General features: G+C 29.4%; 1 protein-coding gene across 2 annotated transcripts; it reads left to right on the plus strand.

Annotated features, from left to right (window-relative positions):
- The first annotated feature begins 13,436 nt into the window (after window positions 1–13,436).
- LOC129913266 (cytochrome P450 CYP12A2-like) lies at window positions 13,437–15,131 on the plus strand. 2 transcript variants are annotated; one of them, XM_055991851.1, is made up of 4 exons: window positions 13,437–13,749; window positions 13,802–13,918; window positions 13,977–14,418; window positions 14,478–15,131. In XM_055991851.1, exons 1-4 carry the CDS (start codon window positions 13,463–13,465, stop codon window positions 15,066–15,068), a joined length of 1,437 nt encoding a protein of 478 aa, XP_055847826.1. In that variant the 5' UTR covers window positions 13,437–13,462; the 3' UTR covers window positions 15,069–15,131. The 2 variants fall into 2 exon arrangements, with proteins under 2 accessions (XP_055847826.1, XP_055847827.1); XM_055991852.1 differs by having other exon boundaries at window positions 13,438–13,749; window positions 13,807–13,918; window positions 14,478–15,129.
- The last annotated feature ends 1,174 nt before the right edge of the window (window positions 15,132–16,305 follow it).

The raw sequence follows: 16,305 nt of genomic DNA on the forward strand, positions 1-16,305 counted from the left end.
AAATTGAAATCTGTTGAGTTATTTAAAAGAAAGTCAAAAATCTAGAAAAAAGTTCTTGACAGGTAACATTATTATATGTTTAAAAATGTTTGTTTACAAAGAAAATTACTTTATTTGCATAATCAAAATCGTTGGACTTGTTTTTGAAGATAAGTTACGTTTTGCATTTGGGTTAAATTTTGTTTTCTCAGTCGAAATAAGTCTTAAAAGACTAAAATATTGATTTGTAATATACATATATATTCTTTACCGCCGGGTACAAAGTTGTTAAGTCAAAAAATTGCATTTTTCGGGTTTCGATAAAATAAGAATAACATCTTTTTTCTCTTTTATTTGGTATCAAAAACATTAATTTAGAACAACTCTTTCCTATAAAAATAAGAGATAAGAGATGCTCAAAAATTCATCGATTAGCTCAACTTCGCATTTTCTGTCAAACTATCATTTATGACTTAACCCCTTTGTACCCGGCGGCAAAGATATTATGATGATTATTTATTTACCTATCCACTGGCCCGGATAGTTTCAGATATTGGTACTAAATGGTTTGTAAATATAAAAACTCTTAAACAATGTAATTATGACAGCACATGAATGGCTGACAAAAGCTTATCTGTTTTATGATCGTATTATTGATATTTTATCAGGTCACTGTGGTGTATTCGTAACTTTTTTTTCATAACCAATTTTTAATCTATTGTTCTACTCTGGACTCAAGGAGAGTTGCCCCGTCTTGAGCATTCTTTGATCCTTGATTGTTTAACAAGTAATGCAAGATCTTTCATATGGGATGGAGTACTAAAATTCTAGTGTATCGTTTTCATAAAAAAATATTCAGCTAAGGAAAAGCGATATCTTTTGCACCAAGATTTTTAATTTCCGACTTTCTTAGTTGTCGTTAAACATCTCGAGGAACTAAATTTTATAAACATTTTCTCAATAATAGTGTAAATGCAACCCTGCAAAGGATCAAAATTAAGAAAAACATATGAAGAAATAATATGTCCAAAGTTCCAAGCTTGACTCCAAATGTGCTCATGCTCAGGCAAATAAAGTCAATACCAAACTTCCAAGGTTTCATTGCTTCTTTTTTCTATTTCTTTTATTTATAAACTCATCAATTTTATAATCCTGCTGAAATAAGCTCTGTCAAGAAATACAAAAATATATAAAATTGATTAATCAATTAAAACCGTCATCGCCTGTCGTCGGTGTATAGCGTCCCAAAACATATCGGTCTATCATCACCAACCCCCCTGTCCTGTCAGTCGTCTCGTCTTTATTTAACTTCTGAATAAAACTCAGTAATTTGACCTTGTCCCGTCACTGGCACTTTTCATTCATTCTTTTGATGCTTGACATTTTGTCATAAAAAATAATATTTTTCTTCCCTCTATATATATACACAGAGGCACAACAGCAGAGCCCAAAAAGTTGCTTCGTCATGACGTCATTTAACGATCAGCCGTATAACTGACCTACGTTAACATTATACTCTATACAACACCCCAATGAGGAAGCAAAAATCCTATAACCGACACAGCAGCAGTATAAAAAGCATAAACTTTTACGACTTTTCATGCAGGAATCTCTGCGTCGTCATCAGACAACCTCAGAGACCCGGACAAATTGTTTCAAACGTTTCACCTATATCCTGGCGAAAGCATATAATAAATGTCTGAATGTCAGGGTGACAGGCACACACAACACCCCCGCGCGCCCACAAAAACATACCCCCATCCTACATCGCATAGCCCACAAAGTAGGTAGTATAGATATAAACTGACAAGCGAACGAGTGTACATATCCGAATGAGAATGACGAAGCGTGTGGCGGTGACATAAATTTTATTTTTATTAACAAAACTGTCGCTAATAACAATAAAAATGTCCGCCGGTTGTAACGGAGCGTATGAAAATTTTTCAAGGACATCGATTTTTTTTTTCAGAAGTAGCTCCTTGCATATTTTTTTTTCTGTAAGTCCCAGATTTTTTTAAAGGACGAAAAGTGGGGAATGAGTTTTTTTTTTTTTTTGTTACATTTTTTTGGAATCTGGATGCCATAAATCCACCCCTGCAGAGGATGCTATAAAAATGAATGACGCGCTGAGCAAATTTAAAAAAGGGGATTCCTTTGAGTGGGAAGGATATGGATATATAGGTTTAAACATTGAACAATGGAGAGATATTAGATATAGCTTGAAGGTGAAAAGCCCAATCATCGTTGGTCCTCTCAGTCAGATATGAAGAAGATGAAGAGGCTGAGCTTAGTTTGTATGAAGTTGAACACCATCAGGGCTAAGATGAATGGCCTGCGTATGACGTCAAATCAATTTTTGTTTAACTTTTATGTATTTTTCAACCCTTCAAATCGAAAGAAAGAAAGAAGTTCATGTGGTGGAGTTTTCAAAAGGATGCTTTCAAAGATGAAGAAAAGAGATGCAACAATAATAATGAATAGAGTGGAATTTTTGTTTGGAATTGAGCGACATTTGAGCGATTGTTGGTTGGTTGTTTGTAGTTATTGTAATGCCGGAAGGATGTAATGATGATTATGCGCGTTTAAAGAAATAAAGTTTTGCATTAAAAAAAAAAAAAAAAATGAAACAGCTTTTTGTTAATTTTTTTAAATTTATAAAACAAAAACTGAAGCTAAAAACAGAGTTTAAAAATACAACTCTTCTTAAAATTCTTCATTCATTCATTTAATTGATAATTTTTTTTATTGCAAATACGAGCAATTGAAGAATTTATGATAAAATAACTTTTTAAGTAGAAAAAGCGAGCTCGATACCTAGTTGCTACTTAGATTTCTCCAGTTTTGCATATTAGGTCAGTTCTAGTTTTTCTTTACTTCTTTGCACCACCTTAGTCTCCTCTTTAGCCACGTTATCTATCTGGATTGGAATCGTATAGACTCTTTGGGCCCATAGCGGACCAAACATTACTTGAGAATCTTTCAATCGAAAGCAACACAGAAGGCTATCATCAGTTCTTTTATTAATGTCCTTAAGGTAATAAACATGGCTTCTTTTGGTCTTCCGTGAGAGCTTTACAACTTAAATTATTTAAATTCGAAAGAACTGCGCTTAGCAAAAGTAATTCTCCATTCGATCCCAGCACTGTAACCGCAAAACTTCTTTTTCTTTTCATTCACAGTTAAACCTATTTCCACCGCCTCCGTTCAATACCAGAAAACGTAGCACTGAAAGCTCACTTCTTTCTTCCGATAATGTTAGAAAAACCAGGAGTTAAACGGGCTTTTGAACAATTATGCAGCTTGACTTGTGAGTTCTCCAGTACAATGCAACCAGAGCCAGAATTATTCTCCTTCTTCATCTAGAAAAGATCAAATTTTAGAAATATGTTCGTGTATGCCTGATCAAATCACCGCCTTCTGCTAAAATAAATCCGACGGCAAATAGTGGCTTAAAAATTGAGAGAGAAGCTTTTAAAATTTTGGAGGTAACTTACGATTGTTGTTTTTTTTTTTTTGTTGTAAAACTTCTCTAAAGGACCATCTACTCCCGTTGAAATTTAGGGAATCGTTTAAAATTGAGACAATTCGATTTTCGTTCGTTATCGTTTCGTGCCAGCTATGGTATTAAACGGAAGAACCATTTTTCATGGTATATTGAATTATGATAAAAACGATATACAGTTCGTAGTATATTACTAGAAAAAACACTTTTATTTCAGAAAATATTTTGACAATTTGAAAAAAGACACAAAATGATTTTTTGAGATCGATTTTTACGTAGGTAAACGTTCTCGAATCTATTTTTTGAGATATCAAACGAACTTCCAAAATATTATTTCTGTGATAATTGAAAAACTAAATAACACTAAAGCAAAAATTGTCTCTAGGATACTGCTAACTTTTGAGTAAGACTTTAAGTTATGAACCAACTACAAGTTTTGGATACGGATGATATGTTGAGTGTTGAGGTCAAAGCCGAACAATTAGTGGAGATCTGGAATAGTTACAAAACTAACATCATAATCATACCTATGCAAAGCGATGGAATGGTAAATTTAACCTACGTTATCTACTAATGTAAGTTCTAGAGTGAAAGCAAAAAGAAATAATTAAGGCATGATAAACAGAAAACAAGGTTATGCTCATTAGTTGTTATTATGAAATGGTTTAAAATTTGATTTCTCGGTCAATTCTCCACCGATTTTTATAAAACGTATTTCGTTGAATTTAAAAACACAGTCGACTCCTATTAACTCGAGCTCCTTCTAAGTCGAATTTCCTTCTTCGTCAAAATGCAGTATGTGTTTTTGAAATTCTTGATCTTACAGATTCTATAGTTTTGTTTTTTTTTTGTTTTTATCAAAACCATATGTCCTATGTATTGCTGAAAAGTTTTAAATATATTCTAACTTAAATATGAAAAAAATACTCCAATGAATTGAAAATTTACGACGCTAATATATTTGCACCGGGAAAGTCGAAAAAATTGTTTTTTTGCCCATAAATCCAAATTTTGGGGATATATTGGAAAAACACACTATATCATAGTCTTAAATAAAAGATTTTAATCTTAAAGACAGCATCCCGCACTTTTCAAAAATCATTTTTTCGTCAATACAAAAAAATTATTATAAAAATAACTATTATCGTAAAAGGTAAAAATATAGAACGAAAATATCGTATTATTGCATTTTTCTCAATATTTTTGAGGATATACTATACATATTAGGGTGGGTCAAAAAAATCAAAATTCTTTTTTTTTATTTGGTACTCCGAAAAATCGATTGCTAGACACCCCTAGAATATACATACCAAATATGAGCTCTTAATATTAATGGGAAGGTTTCGCAATTTTCCATTTTTACATCAAGCTTCTACTAAAAAAAAATCATTTTTTTTTAATCGACTTTTTAGCAAAATTCTTTACATATTCTTGTAGGAAATTGAACGCTCTACAAAAAAGGTCTTGTACACTTTTTTCGTTTACCTAACCGTTTATATATTTGAGGTCTAAAAATCGAGAAAATCCTTCAAATTCGTTTTTTGTTCTTAATTTTTTAACAAATTGAAAAATTATAATAAACAAAGGCGCAAGACATATTCTTGTAGGAAATAGATTTCTCCACACTAAAGGTCTAAATAACTTTTTTCATTAATCTAACCATTCTAAAGATATTCGAGGTCAAATTTAAAAAAATTATAAAAACATTTTTTACTTTTCAAAATTTTCGTTTTCACTGAAAATTCATTATTTTCAAATTTGCAAGATATATTCTTGTAGGGGCTTAAACGTACTATAAAAAATTCCATGGAATCAAATTGATTGCTTTAACCGTTTAGAAGATATGCGTATCCAAACCAATGCCCACTGATTTCAGTAGTTTTCTTATGACTCGTATGCATTGCGATTTGGATACGATTATCTTCTAAACGGCTAAAGCAATCAATTTGATTCCAAAGAGTTTTTTGAAGAACGTACAAGCCCAAGAACAAGAATATATCTTGTTAATTTGAAAATGATGAACTTTCAGTGGATTAGAAAATTTTGAAAAGCAAAAAATGTTTTTATAATTTTTTTAAAATTTGACCTCGAATATCTTTAGAATGGTTAGATTAATGAAAAAAGTTATTTAGACCTTTAGTGTGGAGAAATCTATTTCCTACAAGAATATGTCTTGCGCCTTTGTTTATTATAATTTTTCAATTTGTTAAAAAATTAAGAACAAAAAACGAATTTGAAGGATTTTCTCGATTTTTAGACCTCAAATATATAAACGGTTAGATAAACGAAAAAAGTTTATAAGGCCTTTTTTGTAGAGCGTTCAATTTCCTACAAGAATATGTAAAGAAATTTGCTAAAAAGTCAATTAATAAAAAAATTAATCTTTTTTAGCAGAAGCTTGATGTAAAAATGGAAAATTGCGAAGCGGAGGACCTTCCCATCGATATAAAAAGCTCATATTTGGTCTGTATATTCTAGAATTGTCTAGCAATCGATTTTTCGGAGTACAAAATCAAAAAAAAAAGAATTTCGATTTTTTTGACCAACCCCAATGTATTACATATACTTGTCAATGTTCTAATAACGAAAAAAAAAAATAGCAAAAATAATAAAACATTATTAAAATTATTTTTATTTAAAGATCTAACTGATGAGCCCACTGTCGTACCTGGGTGAAACGCTTTATAAATTTCGAGTTGAGGTCACTTGAACTTTAAAATTGACTTGTAAATGTTCTTCCAGTTCATTTTTCAGTTTACCTATTAATTTTTGACATATGCTAGATATCTGGGCAAATGCATAAGCTTAAGCTCATCCAACAAATAGTCGAAACTCGAAAGAATTTATGAATGAAAGTCTGGTTTTACCGCCGACTAGTACGTAATCCAACTTTCGCCAGGAATTCTACCGCTCTTCGAGCAGCGTCTTCGTAAGAAAATGACTTGATCAACCAACATTTTTCAGATGTAGCTACCGATTCGAAAAGAAATTTTCACACATTAAATATATGATCTCTTTCTCCTTCAAGGTTTCTAAAGAACATTTTAATAAAAAATAACCTCATAAAGTTGAATGAAATACTTACCCAACTTGTCTTTAATAGAAAACTTTAACACCACACAAAAACCTAGGTGTACAAATACACCAACTTTACCGCACTGCATCCGAATTATCTACTTCTGTTGACCGTAAAAAAAGAAAAAAATGTGTTTGTTTTCAGAAATTGGCCTAAATTCGTGTAAAATTCAATGCCAATGTCATCATAAATGTCAGATTTTATCTTCTTGTAATTTATAAGCTGAGAGCCGCGCCCTCTTCCCTTTATGGCGCATAAGTGTAGATGTATAGTTACCGATTACGAAATACTGCGCCAGACAAAAATTGAATATAAAAAGCATAGAAAACAAAAAAACCTATCTTTTTCCTTTATTATATTACTGCAACAGAGAAAAATATATAGAATGTTCATTACATGTTCTGTAGGATTATAGGTAGGTACACCTAGTCTCTGAAAACATGGAAGCACTGTTACAATACTCCTTTACTTGGGCCAAAATTGTTAGTTTACACAGGAAAACCAATCCACAAAACAGTTTTTCTGCTCATTTTATTTTTTTTTTTTACTATTTTCCATCGTCACACTTTTATTTTTAACATTATTTTCAACAAACATCCTTTTATTTCCGCTTTGGGTATCAACCCGGAATGAACGAGTGTTGACGAAAAAAAAAATCGATACAGGAATTCAGGGACTCGGAATTGATTGGAATTGATTCGAAGTGACATCGAAGATAAAGTTAAGTTTTGCAAGAGTTTACATGACGAAGACATGAATGAAAAGAAAAAAGGGGTTTGCGGGTTACAATGAGATGACAATTCGATACACAACAATGACGGTCGGTTTTTGGTGAAATTGGGATGTAAACTGTAGATATAGCGACAATGGCGAGACTTGAGGGTGAACAGACTCATTTGACATGAAAATTGATGGCATATTGTGTTGTGGGCTGAGATGTCTGTATTAAACTTTTTGGGATTCTCTTAAAGTATTAAAATCAAGGTTAATATAGATTTTTCTTCAGCCTTGATTGTTTAAACGGGTTTAAATTAGATATATTTCTTATAGTTTTATTTAATTTTCAAAACGGAATGCAAAAGTAAAGCTCTTGTGCGATTCCTTCAAGACCATAGGGTTGCCAAATGCCAGAAGCTGCCCTCTGAACTTTTTTAATATGGCTTCCAACAAGATAGAAGTACGTCTAAGCTATGATTTGTTATCTATTTCAGACTTTTACTATCAAATGTCATACATTTTGTCTGAAAATAGGGTTTTTGAAGTTTTTTTTTTAGCTTTTGAGTAGGGTTGCCGAATACTTTTTTAGGAAACTGCACCTGACATTTTTTTTTTTAAATAAAAACATCTTAATTGATTTTTCAAGCCTTAAATATTTAATAATATCAAAAATTTTTGATGCAAACTTAGTGGTTTCGTTGGTTTTTAGCGTTTGAATAGGGTTGTCGAGTACTTTTTCTTATTAAAAAAAATTAATCCTGATATTTTTAATAAAGCAGAATGCCAAATTGTATTTTTATTTATTTAATAAAAGTAATTTTGTATAAAAATGGATGTTTTTTTTTTTAATTTTTTGAGTAGGGTTGCCTTCTGCTTTTATTTTAAAAGTATAGCATTTGAAGATCTAAACTTAGATTTGGTGTGTAAATGTATTATAGACTTTTTCTTTACCACATTTCATAAAATTTGAATGAAAAACGAGTGGTTTTGGTGTTTTTTTTTTTCACCATTTAAAAAAGGGTTGCCTAGGACTTGTTTGTATTGAATAAATGACACCCGTAATTTTTATGGCAAAAACGTCTAAGCTTAAACTTGATCAGTCGTTAAGCCTTTCACTCAATCAAACATCATACATTTTCGCTGAAAAGTTGGTATTTTGATGTTTTTATAGCATTTGTGTAGAGTTGCCAAATACCTGGTCTAACGAGAAATGACATTTAATACTTTTTTTAGTTATAAACTTAGATTATGCTTACTTTTAACTCATTAAAATATAGTTTATTTTGGCTGTGGAATGAGTTTTTTTCTTAATTTTCTAAGGATTTAAGTAGGGTTGCCAAATTTTAATTTAGAAAGAAGATAGTTTCGAATTAAATTTATTTTATATTTTATATAATTTATGGAAATTCATAGCTTTTTGTCTAAAAAAGATTTTGAATTTTTGTGGCTTTTTTATTATGAAAGGATTACCTTTACATAAATTATTCTTATAATTTTTGTTACATATCTGAGCTTTTGTTTGGGATTTTTAGTATTCAACTACAAAGATATGATTAATATATGTATTGTGAATTTGGATTTTTTTCTTTAAAATAGAGTTGCCAGATACAAATTGACATTTTGAAGGTAAAAAATCTATGTATCAATGAATATAGTGATTTTGTAATTTTTTTTATTAAAATAGGTTAGCCATTTTTAAGGGCAACCCTTCTTATTTTAAATTTTCAGTACCAAATTATCTTTCATGTATCACTTGACACATGTCCAGTATCTCGACGGTCATTGCTCTTAGTAATTTTAATTATATTCGATTTTAAAATTATAGGTACTTTTAGAAAATGGCTTGTTTTCACGCCAAAATGTAAACAAAAATTCTATTATTGTTAAGCTAGAACTACATCGAAACACAAAGTGAAAAAAAGTATAAAAAGTAAACAAAAGTAAAAAAAAACAAAAACAAATTCTTGATGTGACATTTAAAAATTTAAATTAGCTATTTGAAAAATAAGAAACTCTTTTTACTTTCTTTCACTTTGTGTTTCTATGTACATAGTTCAGGCTTTACTATTACTTTTTTCTAATCATTATAGAATCTTTATCATTATTAATAAAATTAAGCCCCTAATTTTTGGAGTTCTTCTATTATTTATTTCGCTGTGTGATTTCTGGAGAGAGAATGATGTATGCATGAGTAAAAGCTTGATTAAATTCTATATTAACTTACAGTTTTGTGTGAAACGTTAATATGAATGGCCGCTTATCTAAAGTGCTGCGTGAAACAGTTTCGAATTTTCCATTTTTGAGAACTCGTTCAGTTTTAAACCAGATACAGGTAGAAAAACTGTGAACAATTTAAAATAATATCAAAGTTTTTAAAAGGGTTCAGTTTTTTTTTTCTTTTATAAAGGCGAAGGATGAAAAAAATGACATTTCTGAATCAGAAGAATGGATTAATGCTCTACCATTCGAATCTATGCCGGGACCTTCAAAATTGGAATCAATGATTTCGTTTATGCCTGGAGGTAAACTTTTTTTTTTGTTTTTGTGTTGTTTTATATTTATTGATACAAAAAAAGGGAGAATGTAAAAAAAAAAAATAGCATCGATTAACATGAGAGATATGTAGGTATAGGTATGCACAACTCGTACCTAAATAAAAAATATGAAATTCTTTTCCTCGAAAAATTATCCCCGGAACTTGCTGTGACTATTTCTTATTTTAAATTATAAAGTGTTTTTATAGGCAAAATATATTTTCTGGGAAGTCAGATTGTCTTTGTTTTAGTTCCATGACATCCAGTATCGAAAAATACGCTAAGTTCATATGCCATAACCTTAGACGCTGTTGTTTGATACAGATGTATTGGATGTAAAATCCTTGGAAAAATAAAAGTTTTTTCTTTTTTAATTAAACTTTAATACTTAAAAAACAAAATATAAATTTGTAATAAAATTTAACAACAAATTATAGTAATTAAATTATCATCATCAGCATCATTGTTTACGTGACAATTACCTATTTTAAAAAATAATCAAGGCTTAACTTCAACGAGCCGCAACAAATACTATAGATAGTGGCATTGAACAGAAAATAATAATAATAATAATATCTTATAAATAGGATCTATCTATAACAAAAAAAAAAATAATTGACTGATTATTTTTTGTTGGAGTTCAAATAATTTTAATATTGTGAAAAACCCTTTTCAATTTAATAGACCGCTTAAAAGTTTTTGCGGAATATATTATATTTTCGACGATTGACCTTGAATAAACTTCTGACCCATTTATGATTAGCTTATGAACTTAAATTTTTTAAAAATTAAATTAAAAATATTTATTAATGAATTTTTAAAGATCTTTAAATTGTTTCGATATCATTTGTTTCGTTATTTTCTAGTGGATGTTAAAAGCATGTGGGCGTTTAAATTCACTCGAATTTAAACGGCTAATATTAACATCCACAAAAACTAAAATATCAATAAATTTAAATCGCAGAGAAGAAAAGCGAAACAGCAAATAAATTATGGGAATTCTAGACAATATAATTCCAAAGCAAAATACATACCTATCTAACAGAAAATCAAAATATGAAAACCGAAAAAAACCGAAGTATTTAATGTAATAAAAAACTAAAATCAAATATGAAGTCAAAAAAAATCTATGACGTCACGTTTTGTAGATACAAAATTATTTTAAACTACTTATATCTCAAAAATGTGAGGTCATAGATTTTTTTGGACTTCAGATTTGAATTAACAATATTAAAATCTATTAGAAAAGTATATTTTGGTTTACGGAAAAAATAAATTCTCAGTTTTATTGAGCATTGAAACTTTTCATTATATCATGTTTTCTAATATTTACTTAAAAACATAGTTGGAAACCATATAACCGCAATATTTTCAATTTTCTTATGAAACACGTAAATAGAAGAGATCTCAAAATTGTGCTTATTTAAAAAAAAAATCCATGAAATAGCATAATAAGGGGTGTTAAAGTGTGTTTTACTAATTTGGCATTTTTTGGACTTTGTTTTTAAAATTTTTGATTTTTTTTTAAAGAATATGAATATTAATCTATGAATCCTAAATCTAAGATCTGACACCTTTTTGTCATGAATTTAGCCCAATTTCTATCTTTTATACTATTTTGAAAATGAAAATTCTATTTTAACGCTCATTCTTTCCGCCATTTTCGAGTCGCCATTTTGAATAAAAAAAAAGTTGCCAGCCTTTTCGTATTATCCATACTATTACTGCCAAACTTCATGACTTTTCGTCCAGAAATGGCCGTGGAAATGAGTTTTGACGCCAAAAACGACCAATGTCATCACTGTGCGAGCGGTCATCAATAATGCGGAAAGTTTTTGACAATTTAAAAGTGAAAGCAATTAAAAAAAATCGCACATTGTTAAAATTTTACAGTTAAATGATTTTATTTTGATTTTATTATATTGAAAACTGTAAATCTAAATTTAGTACAGGTAAAATAGTACATAAAATCAAGAAATAAAAACAAAATTGTTCCACTCATGAAACTTGGCAAAAAGTTTGCTTTTGGGATAAGAACCAAGTACAAAAAAAGTCTATACAAAAAAGTTGGGTGGAAGGGTGTTTTTTCGCGGACAAGAGGGAGGGGCTGAAGGTCAAAAATATACTGAAAAAAATTGTTGGTCGAATATCATCATATGACACATGTTTTCAAGGTATTTTTTAATGCTGAATCGAATGATTCAGTCAATAGAATTGCTCTAAGAAAAGTTATTGCCGATTAAAAACAAGGGTGCTTGTTTTTTGACTTCAACAAGTAAAATATAACCGAAACCCATGTGAAGAATTAATAATCTAAAAAGTGTACAAAATTATCTTGAGTGAAAGGGTGTTTTTTTTTTTAAGAAATGATGAAATTCGGAATTAGTACCACAAAAACTAGGAAAAAATTGTTACACCAATGAAATTTGGTAAAAATGTTTCATTTATAACAGAAACCAAGAACCCAAAAAGTCTATACAAATATTTTATGTTAAAGGGTGTTTTTTTGGGAAATAGGAAAAAATCCGCGATAAGTCCGATAAAATCTATGGTATAAATGGTACCCTTACGAAATTCATTAAATATGTTATCTTTCCAATGGAAATCACGAATAATGTAAGTCTATAATTTTTTTTTTTATGTGAAAGGGTGTTTTTTTTTTTTTAAGTAAAGACAATATGGGTATATTTGAAAAAGTGTGTAATACTAGATTAATATTGGTGGTACCCTATTGAAATTTAGCAACTATGTTACTTTTAAGATAAGAAACAAGAATCTAAAGTTTCTATAAAAATATCATGGTTAACAGGATGTTTTTTTGAGTGAAAACAAAAATGATGGGTCACCCTAATGAAATTTGGTGAAAACATTGATTTTGGGATAGAAAGCAAGAATAAAGAGTTTTCATAAAAAAAATTTTGGTGAAAGGGTGTTTTTTTCGAAGAGACAGTAAAATCTGTAATTGGTCCCAAAAAGCCAATGATTCGGGTAAAACGTGTAAGAAATTATTTATAAATGTTTAATTTGTGATCAAAAACATAAATAAAATGAATCATTGTCTTTTTGGGACCAATTACAGATTTTACTGTCTCTTCGAAAAAAGAACACCCTTCCACCCAATTTTTTTCTATAGACTTTTTTTGTACTTGGTTCTTATCCCAAAAGCAAACTTTTTGCCAAGTTTCATGAATGGAACAATTTTTTTCTTTTAAATGCCTATTTTACCTGTAAATTGAAGTATAAACCAGAAAAACAAAAAAAAAATTCTTTCTTAAAAAATAATAAATTTTTGAAAATTTGGCCTTAGTTTAATAAATTAGGTTAAAAAATTTCGTTGAAATCGGTAGAATCTTTTACGAGAAAGCCAAAAATAAAATAAAGGTTCTATGACAAGATTAATGACGGTTCACAAAACATTTAAAATATTTTTTTTATTTAAAGAGTACGATCTTTATGCAACAGCCTACAAATAAGTTTTAAACATAATAGCTGGAGCCGTTTTTGAGAAAAATAATGTTTCCATATTTGTTTATGGCGTTATTCAATTTCAACAAAAGCAAACCGCTTTTTTCTGATTTTCTTAGCTTTTTTTTTTAAATTTAATCAAGGTGGACCTGATATACACCTTAAAAATATTTACTTATTTTAGTAGTTATGAAAAAATTAAATATTTTGAACACACTTTCAATTCTAGGACGCTACTACAAGAAAAAGCTATTCGAAATTTATAGTTCATATCGCAAGGAATATGGCGATACATTCATGGTGCCTGGCTTATTTGGCAAACGCAATGTAGTTTTCTCCTTTGATCCCGAAATCTATGAGAAAATTTATCGTACCGAAGGAATTTGGCCAATTCGAAGAGATCTTGAAGTAGTACATCATTACAGAAGAGTACTTAACCCACATATATTTACAAAAGGTTCTGGGCTTATAACTGAGTATGATTGCGAAAATTAAATAACATAACAATATTTATCATAATATTCTTAGTCAAGGTGAAGCCTGGGCATATCTTCGCACAACCACCAATCCTGTAATGTTAAATCCAAAAATAATAAAATTCTATATTCCTAGAATTGACAATATTGTACAGGAGTTTGTTGAAAAGTTTGTCAAACACTCATTTTTTGTAAACTTATTTTTACTTTCATTAACAAAATTTTAGAATCAAATCAATAAGAGATCCGAATACTTTTGAAGTTCCTGATAATTTTGCAAACAATATAAGCTACTGGGCAATGGAATCAACATGTATGATAGCATTAGATACACAACTTGGTCTAATTAATCATGCGGAAAAAAATCCAGAAGCTAAAGAAGTCATCGATATATCACAGCAATCTTTTGAGCTAATATGTGAACTAACTTTTGAGCCGTCACTTTGGAAAATCATTCCCACAACAAAATATAAGAAGTTTATAGAAAATTTTGACAAAGTTACAAATCTTATTGTCAAATATATAGACGCTGCAATAGAACGCCTCGAAAATGATCCCGATTCGGAAAAACCCGGCTCGGAAAAGAGTGTCCTTGAGAGACTTTTGAAAATCGATAGGGAAGTTGCAATTGCATTGGCTATAGATTTTCTTTTTGCAGGAGTTGAAACTGTAAACAGACTTCACATTAACTTTAATAAAAAATTAAAAAAAATAATTTTAATTTTCAGACTTCCTCTGCACTAACTGGATGTCTTTTGGGTCTTTCTCAAAATCCAAAATCACAGGATATTCTGCGATCAGAAATTTTAAAAATCCTCCCTCAAAAGGATACTCATTTGAATGCTGACAAAATGAAAAACCTACCATACTTACGAGCATGCATCAAAGAAGCTTTACGATGTTTTCCAGTAATTATTGGACACTTTCGATCGACAGGAAGTAATCTTGTTTTTAATGGTTATCGCATTCCAAAGGAAACAGATGTTTCAATGCCATCACAAATGTTGCTGTGGGATGAGAAATTTTACCCACGACCGAATGAATTTATACCCGAAAGATGGTTGAGAGATGTCGAAAAAGCTGCTGAATGTCCTAGGGCAGCAAATGTTAATCCTTTTATTTATTTGCCTTTTGGATTTGGTCCTAGAGCATGTATTGGTAGAAGAATATCTGAATTGGAATTGGAAATTGCACTTTGTCGATTGATTCGAAATTATTATGTAAAATTTGATTATCCAGAGAAAATATCATATAAAACTACTGTTTTTAATGCACCGGACTTTGAGCAGAAGTTTAATTTTAAGGATGTAGAGGTGTAGGATAAGTTAAAAAAATGAAAAATTAATAAAATATTTTAAAATATATTAAAAATAAAATGCACGACTGGGTCGCATGAACTTGCTCTTAGAGTTAAAGTTGCTTAAATTTTTAAGACTTTTTATATAGAAATTTGGAAAATGTAGGTACCTACTATATAGGTAAAAAAAATAAAATTAGTTTTTTAAAAAAATAAAATAAAATCTGAAATTAAATTGCCCTCCAAAACAAGTATGCAGTTTTTATTGATATATTTTTAGAAAAAAATTTTCAAAATCGTTAGAGCCGTTTTTTAAAAAACTAATTTTTTATAAATAATTTTTTGGAAAAAAAGTTTTAAAATAAAACTGGTATGCCATTTTGTAGAAATCACTAATCAACATCTAAAACCGAAATTTCCAAAAAATATTTTCAACATTTTTTTAAAAATCCAAAAATGGGAGCGTATCGGAATCCCGCTTTTTAAAATCCCGTTTTTTGAAAATCCCGAAAAAAAAGTTTCAAAATCCCGTTTACTAAAATACCGCTTTTTTAAATCCCGTTTTCTAAAATCCCGAATTTTAAAATCCCGTCAAATCCCGAAAATCCCGATTTTTTTTTACAAAATACATGCTTAATTCACAAATAAAAAAATCATGAGAAATAGACAGAAAATTAGTAAAACTGATTTTTTGCGTTGTAAAGCCCACACAATATGTACCTTTAACACATTCTGAAAAAAAAACATAAAATGATTGAAGCCTTAAATTGAGTTCACAAGTAAAAGAAATTTCATTTATTTAAATATCAAAATTGTTGAAATGCATCCAAATATAAGTTGAAATATATTTAAATGAAATTTCTTTTGATTATGTAGTGTGTACTTAATTTAAGGTGTTGTGATCATTTTAAATTATTATTAATCTATGGGATTATCACGATTTGATTGTTCTTCTGAAACTTTAAAGTAAATATTAGTTTGTTAATTGATTTCTTTTTAGTATCACATTAATTACTTTTTCTTATTTTTTTTTATATATTATATTTTTTGTTAAAGGTTTTAATTAAATGCGTTTAGAAAAATTTCTCATTTTTTAATTTGTTTTAGTATCCCGATTTTACAAGCAAAACTAGTTGTTTTATTTTAAAAAATCGAGCGATTTTTTAAAATAAAACAACTAGTTTTGCTTGCAAAATCGGGATAATAAAAAACTGGATTATAAAAATCGGGATTTTAAAAAGCGGGATTATAAAAAGCGG

Source organism: Episyrphus balteatus, chromosome 3 (assembly GCF_945859705.1).
Source record: "Episyrphus balteatus chromosome 3, idEpiBalt1.1, whole genome shotgun sequence".
In the NCBI taxonomy this organism is placed as follows: domain Eukaryota; kingdom Metazoa; phylum Arthropoda; class Insecta; order Diptera; family Syrphidae; genus Episyrphus; species Episyrphus balteatus.